At 45.4% G+C, this 12,387-nt stretch overlaps 2 protein-coding genes across 2 annotated transcripts; one reads left to right on the forward strand and one right to left on the reverse strand.

The window, feature by feature from the left end:
• Positions 1-1,685: 1,685 nt before the first annotated feature.
• nefma (neurofilament medium chain a) lies at positions 1,686-5,454 on the forward strand (the record flags this gene model as incomplete). Its single annotated transcript, XM_084571693.1, has 3 exons — positions 1,686-2,744; positions 3,588-3,712; positions 3,816-5,454. The coding sequence occupies 3 exons, from the start codon at positions 1,686-1,688 to the stop codon at positions 5,452-5,454; spliced, it is 2,823 nt and encodes a 940-aa protein (XP_084427819.1).
• Positions 5,455-8,577: 3,123 nt separating this feature from the next.
• Positions 8,578-12,183, reverse strand: nefla (neurofilament light chain a). The gene is made up of 4 exons (XM_084571904.1): positions 10,853-12,183; positions 10,577-10,701; positions 9,509-10,011; positions 8,578-9,409 (listed from the first exon to the last, which is right to left on the reverse strand). The coding sequence occupies exons 1-4, from the start codon at positions 11,891-11,893 to the stop codon at positions 9,036-9,038; spliced, it is 2,043 nt and encodes a 680-aa protein (XP_084428030.1). The 5' UTR covers positions 11,894-12,183; the 3' UTR covers positions 8,578-9,035.
• Between the last annotated feature and the right edge of the window lie 204 nt (positions 12,184-12,387).

Below are 12,387 nucleotides of genomic sequence, written 5' to 3' on the forward strand. Positions count from 1 at the left end.
TTTACAATACATATCAGGCCTTAAAATAGTCAGACGATCACACACAGGAGAGGAAAGTCAGTGTGACCGTCTCTCTCTCCCTCCCTCCCTGTCTAGCTCTCTCTCTCTCTCCGTTTCTTTCTCTGTCTGCCTTTCTGTCTCTGGAGCAATCTAAAATTGGCCATGCTTGATGCATTAGCTCAGCTTGACTAAAGCTCGCGGTGGAAAGCCAATGAGGTCGAACAAGAAAACGTAGATTATTATTCGTGAGGAATTCAGTTCAGAGAGCAAGAAAAGTAAAAAATGATCACTGAAAGAATTCACTTTACAGCAATGAGACAGCACCTGTAGAGGAGTGTGCATTTGATTTTGACAGAATTAAATGATTTAAGAAACGATTAGAAAAACACTGATGCAGCCGTTTTTGGTGCATTACCTCCAACAATCGGTAATCGTTCCGCATTGACCGGAGTCATCTGATATATCTGAGTGAAGCAACAAGATTGATGGGACATCAATAAAGCGCTGGTGGGGCCGAGCCACCTGACAAGCGGCTGCACACACACACACACACACTATGGCTACACTGTGGGGGAAAATGTCTCATCAAATGCATGAATAACCCATAAATCCTATGTGGCTTTGCTACAGTCAAGATCCCACCGTACAGATAGCCGCAGAGAGGCTCAGAAGGAAACCGGATGCATGTGAATCTGGGTGGTGTACAAACATTGGCTCACAACAGTAAAGCTCGCAGGAATCTACAAGAAGATAAAATTCTGTGTATGAAAATATCTACAATTTCAGATTTTTGAAAAGCCGTTTGAGGAAGTTTTAAATTTCGCTGATAAAATTTAAATATTACACTGTGTTAATTTGTAGACACGCATTTATTTTAATACACTGTGAAATGAGACGTGAACTACTTGTTGTCTAAAAACAAATCAGTTAATAGATCTGATTGCTAATAAACATCAATACACGCACTATGAAAAATATGGATTTGCAATAAAACTAAATTGTCAAGCGTCAACTCTAATTTAATAAAAACATAAAGAACCTGCTGCACAATCCTGCTGTTACTTTTAATAATGCCACTGCGATAGTTTGAGCCTAAAGGAGGAAACACCATTATACATTAATAAGATTAAGATTTTCTATAAGAGACTTAACTATTTCTGTTTCTTAGATTTTGTGTCTGCAATATTCAGTAGAGACATAAAGCTGTCATGCCGTGTTCCTTCTTACATCCTTACTGTTCAATGATCTGTGAACTAAATGCTGTCATTTTATCACAGGAAACAACTAATGCCGCTGGTCTCTGTCCGTGGTGCTGAAATGGCACGGCTGATCTATCTATCTGTGTCTGTTTGCTTTAACTCGGACCCCCGCTTAGCTCCCACAGCCCACGTGGTTCAGACTGAACGGGGCCCGGGACCATTAGCAGACGGCCTGAGGCTGATGCTCCCTCCCCCTCCCTTCCATCAATGGACGAAACAAAAGTGCTTGGACTTGCCTTGTTAGCGACAGAGCCTCTGATATATAAGGAGCAGGCAGAGGAGGTCTTAGTCGCTGTGAGAGCCATACACCCCTCACCTGCACACACACACATAACACACATACACCATATACACTCGCCACACGCCTCCACCTCCTGCGCAGTCCCCCTTCATTCCTTCGCACATCCTCTACGGTAGTGTGACCGGATGAGCTACCCGGTGGACACTATAGGAAGTCCCTTCAGGAGAGTTATGGATACTAGAACGAGCAGCTACGGCTACAGCCGCTCCGCCGGCACCCCCTCCAGCGGTTTTCGCTCCCAGTCCTGGTCCCGGGCTAGCCCCGGCTCCACCATGACCACATCTTACAAGAGGAGCGTGAATGTGCCGGTGTCCCGAACATACGGCTCAACGGTGCTCAGCTCCGCCGACAGCGTTGATTATAGTCAAACCTCCATCATCAACGGAGACTTCAAGCGATCTAACGAGAAAGAGCAACTTCAAGGGCTCAATGACCGGTTTGTTGTTTACATTGACAAGGTGCACTACCTGGAGCAACAGAACAAGCAGATCGAGGCGGAGATCCAGGCACTGCGGCAGAAGCAGGTGTCGCGCCCCCAGCTGGAAGACCTCTATGACCAGGAGCTGCAGGAGCTGCGCTCCATGCTGGAGCAAATCCACCATGACAAGGCGCAAATTCAGCTCGACACCGATCATATCGAGGAGGACATCCAGCGGGTCAGGGACCGCTTTGAGGAAGAGGCTCGCATCCGAGAGGAGACAGAGGCCATAATCCGCATCCTGAAGAAGGACATGGGCGACTCGGAGTTGGTGAAGTCTGAGTTGGAAAAGAAAGTTCAGTCGCTGCAGGATGAGATCGCCTTCATCCGCAACAACCACGAGGAGGAGGTGAGCGACCTCATCGCCCAGATCCAGGCGTCTCAGGTGACCGTGGAGAGGAAAGACCTCCAGAAGGCGGACATCACCGAGGCGCTGCGGGAGATCCGCTGCGAGCTGGAGGGTCACTCCAACCAGAACCTGCAGCAGGTGGAGAACTGGTTCATGTGCCGCTACGCCAAACTCACCGAGGCTGCGGAGCAGAACAAGGACGCCATAAAGTCCGCCCGTGATGAGATCGCCGACTACCGCCGCCAGCTGCAGTCCAAGACGGTGGAGTTGGAGTCCGTCCGCGGGACGAGGGAGTCTCTGGAGAGGCAGCTGAATGACATCGAGGACCGCCACAACAGCGACCTGGCCAGTCTGCAGGTAGGAAAACACCCTAGAAGCAGCTAAAGAGCCGTGCGTAAAGAACAGCAAAGACTGGCTATCTTTTGAAAAAAAGTATGATAATAAACTACTTATATTCACATACAAAAATCAAAACTAATGTGATTAATTAAAACTTTATGATCTGTGTTTTAGTTACTTTAACCATGTTGAATGGGGTACGTTAATCTGTTTATCACGTTTATGTTTTAGTGACGCAGATTTTATTTGAGGGACAGACACATAAATTAAAAAAATAATATATATATATGTATATATGTCTTTTATGATAACAATAAAACAGGCTGTATTTTCTATTAGGGCTTTTGTCACTAAATTTTCCGCAGCGCAATGGCTGTCATGAACGCACCACTCAGCGCTGACTTATTGTACAAGCCTGAGAGATTTACAAGTGGTAGGAAGTGGTTAAAGGGAAACGCTGCAGTATGGGCTCTCTCCCTCTGTCTCTCTCTCTCTCTCTCTCTCTCTCTTGCTGAGTCAGAGGCTTGGGTCGATGCCTTCCTTCATTGGCTCTGTCCTTGCATCACACCACTGACATTTGGGGGCGGGGGCGGGGGTGTCCTTGAAACAGAGGCATTCAACATCTCTAGAATACTGTATTGCGTCAGAATATATTAAAGCAACAGCCTTGGTGCATGGAGTTTACAAAGTGTGCATAAAGAACAGAGGAGGGCTACTAAAGTGGACGGAGTTTCACTGCAGTGGTCGATGACGCAAACATTATGACAAACTCTTGAGGGTGATTTGGAAAACCGACCTGCAAGACAATAGCTGTGCTGCACTTAATCAACCGTATATTGTGTTTGCTGCGTGTTTCCTCAGGAGACAATTCACCAGCTGGATAATGAGCTCAAGAGCACCAAATGGGAGATGGCTCGCCACCTGCGTGAGTACCAGGACCTGCTCAATGTCAAGATGGCCTTGGATATTGAGATTGCCGCATACAGGTATACACTAATGTGAATTATAAAAGTACTGATTCACTAATTCAGTAGTAAAATAATATTTACCAAAAGTGTGGTTTAATCTTTACATTTATTGTGCCAACAGGAAACTCCTAGAGGGTGAGGAGACCCACTTCAGCACTTATCCTTATCGCCAGCCGGTTCCTTCCACCAAAATCTCTAAGCCTAAATCAGAAACCAAGCTGAAGGTGCAGCATAAGTTTGTGGAAGAGATCATTGAGGAGACGCGGGTGGAGGATGAGAAGGCGGACCTGGACGAGGAACTGGCAGAGATAGCAAAAGAGCTGTCTGCTGAGCCGGTAGAGGAGGCAGAGGAGGAAGAGGCTGAGGAGGGTGGTGAGGGAGAGGAAGCAGAGGCAGAAGCGGGAGAAGGAGAAGAAGGCGGTGAAGAGGAGGAGGTTGTAGCCGCCAGTGAAGCCAAAGTTAGCGCTAGCGAACCCTCTAAGGAGGAAGAGGAGGATGAAAAGGGCGGTGACGAGGAAGAAGAGGGGGAAGGAGAAGGAGGTGAGGAGGAAGAGAAGGAAGAAGAGGAGAAAGAAGGCGAGGGAGAGGATGAGGGTGAAAAGGGTGGTGATGATGAAGAAGCAGGTGATGAAGAAGGAGAGGAGGAAGTTGAGGAGACAGTGCTTTGCTCCAAAGCTCCAGAGTCTAAAGCTTCTCCTGACAAAGAGAAGGCCGGAGACAAAGAGGGCAGCGGTGGAGAGGAGGAAGCTGCTGCCGAAGAGGAAGGTGGCGAGAAGGATGAAGACGCCGACAAAGCATCCAAAAGTGGAGATGAGAAAGATGAAAAAGAGGATGAGAAGAAAGTAAAAGATGAGAAAGAGGATGATAAATCAGAAAAAGCTGTAGGCAAGTCTGAAGCTCCGAAAACAGAGGCAAAGCCTGAGGCCAGCAAGGAAGAGGATGCCAAAACAGAGGTGTCAAAACCTGAATCCCCTAAAGCTGAATCTCCAAAGGCTGGCTCCCCCAAGTCTGAATCACCCAAACCTGAGTCTCCCAAAGCTGGCTCCCCCAAATCTGAATCACCCAAACCTGAGTCTCCCAAAGCCGAATCTCCAAAGGCTGGCTCCCCCAAATCTGAATCACCCAAACCTGAGTCTCCCAAAGCCGAATCTCCAAAGGCTGGCTCCCCCAAATCTGAATCACCCAAACCTGAGTCTCCTAAAGCCGAATCTCCAAAGGCCGGCTCCCCCAAATCTGAATCACCCAAACCCGAGTCTCCTAAAGCAGAATCTCCCAAGCCTGCTTCTCCTAAAGCCGAGTCCCCCAAAGAGGGCTCACCAAAGGCTGGATCCCCAAAGACCGAGACCGCCAAACCCGAGCCCCCTAAAGCTACCGAAGACAAATCAGAGAAGAAGAGTGACTCAACAAAGCCTGAAGAGAAGACAGTAGAAAAGAAGGATGTTGCCATGAATGGCGAAATAGACAAGGCCAGCCCTGAAGAGAAAGAGAAGAAAGACGAGGAGAAAGATGTTGACGTGATCGCTAACGGCGTAGATGAGAGCCCCGTCAAGGAAGATGGCAGCCAGAAAGTGGTCATAACCAAGACTGTGGAGACGATCACCACCGGGGAGGATGGCTCCAAGCACGTCACCAAGTCTGTCACTGTGACAGAAACAGTGAAGGAGGTGGAGGAGACGCTGCAGGAGAAGATGGTTTCCTCCAAGAAGACGGAGAAGCAGTCCACCACCCAGTCTATCAAGCAGGTCACAGAAGGTGATTGAGCAGACTCTAGAAGTCCAAACTGGAGGAAGAGCAGGAGGTCAAGGAGCGGGGGTTACAAGAAAACACGACAAGCAATCAATCCAGAACTAACATAACAAAGAAAATCATACAGCTAGAGCGAAGTAATAAAGATAACCACTCTCAAACATATGGAAATCATAGAGAGAAGCCAAAACTTAAAATGCTACAAAATTTCAAAAATGCATGTTGAGTGAAAGCTTTAAATGGGCTTCGCTGCAGACGCAGTCAGGAGCAAGCGACTGAGACATTTTATCCTGTTTTTCTTTCTTTCTGCAGTTCACTGGTGAGCTCACGGGTAGGAGGGAGGGGGGTCTCTGCATGCTAGCTCAGGGGAGGGGAGTAATTTCCTCTCTTATCTGTATGTCTGGTAGAAATACACTGTAAAAAGAGTAAATATCTACACGGAATAACTGTAATGTGGGTGGGAGAGTGAAAGAAGTATTATTCATGCTGTGAAGAATCTTGAGTTCAAACAAGGGGGGACAGGCAGTTGGGAGGGTCCTCAACGCAGACACGTACTCTACTGAAGAAGCCTTACTTGACATGTGAAGACACCAACTGAGCCAAAAAGAAACTAACAATAAATACACAACGTACAGTGAAGAAAGAGACTGGCAGCGCTGCAACGAACACATGACCATATACATCCAGAAGCAGTTAACAAACCTGAAGAAACTCCTAGCCTTAAACATGCTTTTTATCAGTGTCTGTTATGTTTACCTGAGTGCAACTGAAAAAGAATATATAACTGTAAATGCTTAGATATGTGCATTCTTGTATGCATAGGATGGACTTGAATTTAAATACAGAAATACATGAGGTGCTACTGTTTGCAATCCCATGACTTTACTCATCATGAACGATTTCCCAGCAGCATTTGCTCAATAAATGTCACAATGAAGTTATTGTCTCGTGTCATTTTCTTCTTCTTCTTTTAATATATACTTTTCCACTGTACATGCATGTATCATCTATATCAACAACAGTACATAGAATATTATATTAGCCACTTCCAATATGAGCTAGACAATACTGAACATAATAATGATGGCAAAGATACTGGCTGTAATTAAAAATTACATCTTATTAAAGATGATTTCATTAATATTTAAATGACAAACAACTGTAATGCTAATAATGAAAATTAAAACATTAAATTATCTTTTAGATTTCACACTTAACCAGTGAAGGTTCTGAAGGCCACATGAATATGTTATGAGGAGTGAATGGATAAATGAATTATTCAAGAAAAAAAATTCATTAATCAACAGCTCTTACAATTTACCTGTTAAAATACAGTAAAGTAAAACCAAGGACGAATCTAATTAGAACTCGCTTGCATTTGCTTTAATTTAATATTATCCATGGATAATTTTTAATGACATTATAGTGGACTGTGCTGAAAGAGTGGGTGAGGCTTCAAATGATTTTTTAAAGCCAATTATATTCTCAGTTTTAAATGTAACTGATTCTGCTGTACCTGATTGCCAAGTTCTCTTAAATATGCGTCTTCTTCCAGTTTTCTGTCGACAGCAACATAAACGCAGGAAAGATGGCGGATGCTGTCACTCACAGGCTGTGTGCAAAATGAGAATACAACCCTGCATCAGTGTCTAAAGGGTGAAATTATTTTTTAAACCAACCCCCACGGCTGTAAACACTCCACCCACCTAGGCCAAGCTAAGCACCCCCAACCCATAGCAGTGACACCCTCAGAAGGCCCGTGCCCATTCTCTGATGAGTCACAACTGTTTTGGAGGCACAAGGGAGACCTACACTATGTTAGAAAGGTGGTCATAATCTTATGCCTGATCTGTGTATGCCTGGAGGTCATGAAAGCTCATTAGCCTTCCCTGTCAACATGATTGCTTCACCCCTAAAGTATAACTCTGTAGCCTGGGTGACTATTTAAGACTACTTATTTTTTCTCAAGCTGTTTAGGTGCTGTGTAGCTTAATTTAGCAAGCTAAACTTGGACAAAATTTGGATATATAACTGACATGGAGTATTTTCACTAACTGGAAACTGGAACTGAATGAAAACAAAAATATCTGGATATGGGAAAATAATTACATGCACTATATAGACAACAATGTGAAGACTTTAAACAAACCACTCATTGATGAATAATGCTGTGTAGTAATGCTGATCCCCAGTGAGGTTTTGCATTAGGACACACTTGGGATGGAATTAAAGACAAGAAGGCAGAGAAATAAGCACTAATGAGAGGTCTTCTTGACATGAAGGTGAGTTGCCAATAATTTTGCAGTGTGTGCTCAAGGTAGCTCCTAACTGTACAAACTTTTATGACCAGCATTATATGAAGAATAGACTGCAATGGGGTCACTTGAAGGCTGCTAACAGATAGTGGTTTGGCCTTAGGCTAAATATGGGCAAATATGTAACAATGTCTGTGGGAACACAGTGCTGTAGCTAGCATGCACACTTTTTGTGAAAGCTGAAATGAAAAGTAAAATATTTCACGGGTAATTTGCTTACCTGGAGATTCAATATGGTAAAATCTGAACAAAACAGATATCCCGGGAGCACACCTTTGTCCACTGAGTGGGGTTGTTGCACCGGCTCGAAGCTGGGCATGACGGAAGGTGGGTCAAATCAATATTTTCCCATGTATCTTGTGCGGGAGTATATATTTACTTCACATTGGACCATTTCTAAACCATTTAATTTCTGTTAAAATACATGTTATGTTTGTTTTTATCTTACGTTAAAGTTCAAGGCGAGTGTTGCCTGTACTCTCTCTCAACGGGGCGGAGACATATTACAAACCCGAAGTTCCCGGATGTGCAGGCTACAACGTTTGGGCCAGCAACTCGAGGCGACGTTAGCCGCTACTAGCATGATACAGCTACACCCCTGAATAAATAAAGGCTCAAGATTTTAACACTTAAGAATAATACTTCCCGTAAATAGTGTTAACAATATGGGGGCCTAATACTAATACTAAAACTGACTGTAGTTTGTATAGCAGCTAAGCTACATGTTCATGACAAGGCTAGCCTAACAACCCATGGGTGCATTAAGGATGGAAGTTATTGCTTATAAATTCACTTTTTCATCTTTAGAAATATTCTTCTGAAACCTACACAGCCTCAGTGAAGACGTCTGAAACATCACAATCAGGGCTTATTGTGACAGGTGTTATTATACAACAGGATATTAATGAGACTAGAAGCAGTCTTGTGACAGTGAGAAGGCCTCTTTGTTGTCAGATTGAAACTTGAACTCAATCAGGACTCGAAATCAGTGGCACATATTGCTTTGAGAATCATTTATTTAACCATCCACACACACTCATTATTGCATTCAACAGTTATTACAGTCACCAGGAAGTGCGCAGCCAGACCTTTAATGGATTACTCTGGATATTGGCAAGCAGTTAACCTTGATTTGTTGCTGTGAATGGTTATTGGACTGTTTCATTGAGCACCATGTTAACAAGCAGACTGGAGAGAGGATAGCGACGATGCCTCTACTGGTTATCGAGCTGTGGCTTGAACGTGGGCCGTCTTGACCGCAGTTTGCTGAGGCTGCTGGTTTACTTTTTACCCTTTGTGCTCTTGTCGTCAGCGGGCTCGGGTTTGGCTGCCTTTTCGTCCTCTTTCTCCTTCTTTGTGTCGGCCTTGTCGTCTTTTTTGGGAGCAGCTTCGACGTCCTTGTCATCGGATTTGTCTTCTTTCTTGGCATCTGCTTTCTCTTCTTTCTCCTCGCTCTTTTTAGCTTCTTCCTTCTCCTTTTCTTCGTCTTTTGTGTCCTCGCCTTTGTCATCGGCTGCTTCTGTTTTTTCCTCCTCTTGTGCTTCTTCTTTGGCTTCGGTCTCCTCTCCTTCACCTTTGTCCTCTTTCTCCTTCTCCTCCTCCTCCTCTTTGGCAGCCTCTGTCACCTCTTCTTTTTGCTCCTCTTCAGCACCACCTGCATCAACACATGAGAGTTTTATTATAGGAATGACCTCAATAATTGCTGTTTATTTGAGTAATTACAGAACATAATTTAAAAAAAACATGCTCTAACCTTCTTCTCCTTCTTTAGCCTCTTCATCTGCTTCCTTAGCCTCCTCTTCATCTGCTCCCTTAGCCTCCTCTTCATCGGCTCCCTTAGCCTCCTCTTCATCGGCTTCCTTAGCATCCTCTTCACCCTCTTTCTCTTTATCACCCTCCTCCTCTCCTCCCTCTTCCTCCTCCTTCTCTTCCTCCCCCTCCTCCTCTGTTTTCTCCTCTGTCTCCTCTCCTGCCTCTTCTTCCTTCTCCTCCTCCTCTTCCTCCTTTACCTCCTCCTCTTCCTCTTCTTCAGCAGGTGGGCTGGACTCTGCTTTCTGGGCGTGACTGGCAGAGATGATCCCCTCGGTGGTGCTGGAGCTGAGCAGGCGCGACGTCATCAGGTAGGAGGTGCCGGAGCTCATGCTGGAGAGGAGGGGCCGGGCGAAGATGGGCGCCGAGAAACTTTGACTGTAAAAGGAGGACACTCCCCCAGCCATTCCTACATTGAAGCGAGACTCCTCTCCTTCCAAGAGCTTCCTGTATGGGTTGGTGAAAACACAAGTTATGAGCACTGCGGTATTGAGAGTTCTTTGAAAGCATTAGTTTAAAATGTTCAATTAGAGGCGATTCATTTGGAATCAACGCCACAGTGCCCGATCTAATGTGCAGAAAGTGAAGCACATTCATTTTGATTAGAGTCGAATGAGCAAGTTATGCCAAAGTGTCTTCAAGATGAAGCCTTCTGTAAAACTGGGCCCTTTTATGCATCTTTTACAGTTTAAATGATCAAAACGTCGACAAGTAGTCATGGGATAACAACATAAGTAATTTGTTTTTACCCTACATTCACATAAATAGATCTTTTTGAATTAGGCAGTGCATCTGACTCAAATGTAAAAAAGTCTAATATATATAAATAAATAAATGAAACAAAGAAAAACTTCTAAAATAAATGTATGACTTCTGAGTCCCTGCATATTAAGTGTGTATGTACTGCTTTAATAAGCTAAAATAAAAACTAATTAGTAGATAAGTCTGACTTGTTTTATGCCTTTGACCTAAGCTTTGTATGATTTTTCAGGCTCACTATTTTACGTCTCACCTGTATGCAGCAATCTCGATGTCCAGAGCCATCTTGACATTCAGAAGGTCCTGGTACTCCTTCAGGTAGCGTGCCATTTCTTGTTTGGTGCCCCTCAGCTCATTCTCCAACTCTCCAATGGTGTCCTAAATAGAAGCCAAAGTCCAGGGTTGTTGTTAGTTTACAAAGACACAAGAAGACATAACAAGCAATATGATGAAATCATAAACTTAGATAATAGATTTAAAAAATAATATCCTAAAATTCTAATACAAGTACTATAGCTCCTCTACTGACCTGCATAGCAGCAATCTCAGCACTCTGCTTCTCCTCCATCTCATGCAGCTGCTTCTCCAGGGATTCGTTGAGGCCTCTGCATGCATCAATCTCCAGTAAGCGGGCCTGTAGCTGGCGTCGATACTCTCCTGCTTCTCCCTTGGAGCTTCTCACGGCGTCGCTGTGCTGGGCCACAGTTTCAGTGAGGGAGCCCACCTTCCCTCTGAACCACTCTTCAGCTGCCTGCATGTTCCTCGCTGCCAGCCTCTCGTACTGGGACCGGATATCCCTGAGAGCGCCAGAGAGGTCTGGAGTGGCGGCCTCAGATTCCACAGCCACCTGGACACCCAGCTGGACTTGGGCTTGAAGTTCGGCCACTTCACCTTCATGAATCCTCTTGAGGAAGGCCAGTTCCTCCAGCAGAGTTTCAACGCTTTTCTCCAGCTCAGCCTTTGCTAAGGCAGCCTGGTCAGCCTCACGACGAGCCTCCATCAGCCTGCCCTCAGCTTCCTCACGAGCCAGCACCTCCTCCTCATATCGACCCTGCAAGGCACTCAGGGTTTGTTCCAGGCGCTCTCTCTGGCCCAGGACAGCTTGCTGTTCTGCCCTTGCTTCATCCACAGCTGCCCTCAGGGACCGGGCCTCTTGTTCGTACAGTGCTCTCAGACGGGACGGCTCAGTGTGCCTTTGCCTCAGCAGCAGCAGCTCTGCCTCCAGGGCACGGTTCTGCTGCTCCAGCTCACGCACTCTCTCAATGAAGCCAGCAAAGCGGTCGTTGAGGTCCTGCAGCTGACAGCGCTCTTGTGTGCGTACGGCACGGAACTCAGAGCTGATCTGGGCTGCCTGGCTGAGCTCCAGCTCCAGGGAAGCAGCCGGTGAGGAAGAGGAGTACAGCACCCGACCAGGAGAAGAGTACTGCTGACGGGAGGACAGTGGGGATGCATGGGAAGAGTAGGAAGAGTGGGTCCTCCCCCTGGTCACCACCACACGAGGGGAAGGCTCATGATACATGCGCCTGTATGACGAGGTGGAGTAGTAGGGGTCATATCCGATGCTACTCATGGCTGAGTGCTGGGAGGAAAGGCTGCTCTGCCTCTCCTCTTAGTGTGTGTGTGTGTGGAGGTGTGCGAAGGGCTCAGGTTTAAGCCTCAACTGCCGACTGCTGCAGCAGTCTGTGCTTTTATAGCAGGACGATGGGTCTGACGCAAGCGCTTTCCCCAAACTCTGACAAGGAATACTCAATAGGCTTACACTGCAACGGCAAGAAATGAGACAGAGAGGAACCATGGGCAAAAGCAACGGAGGGAAATAAAGAGAGTATAAGTTTCCTTTTGTCTTTGTACTGCCATATACTATAATGTTCAAAAAAGACAAGTTTCTAAATAAGATAGTTATTAACACTGATTATAACATTGCAGCAAAACATAATTGATAACATCATCAGTTATTATAGAGAACATAAAGTGTAACCTGGATCAATTCTGCAAATTACTGCAAATTGTGATATGAGTTCCATATTTAAAAAAAAGAACAAAACATGACTCTGCTTTTCTCAC

The sequence above is a fragment of the Chelon labrosus genome, assembly GCF_963514085.1.
Source record: "Chelon labrosus genome assembly, chromosome: 22".
NCBI lineage: Eukaryota > Metazoa > Chordata > Actinopteri > Mugiliformes > Mugilidae > Chelon > Chelon labrosus.

Bases quoted from the DNA above. Each gene is read 5' to 3' on its own strand.
- nefla (XM_084571904.1), bottom strand. From the start codon at position 11,893: ATGAGTAGCATCGGATATGACCCCTACTACTCCACCTCGTCATACAGG. The intron at 10,702-10,852 runs GTCAGTAGAGGA...GCTTCTATTTAG, and splicing joins CTGAGATTGCTGCTATGCAG to GACACCATTGGAGAGTTGGA. The intron at 9,410-9,508 runs GTTAGAGCATGT...GTGTTGATGCAG, and splicing joins GGCTAAAGAAGGAGAAGAAG to GTGGTGCTGAAGAGGAGCAA.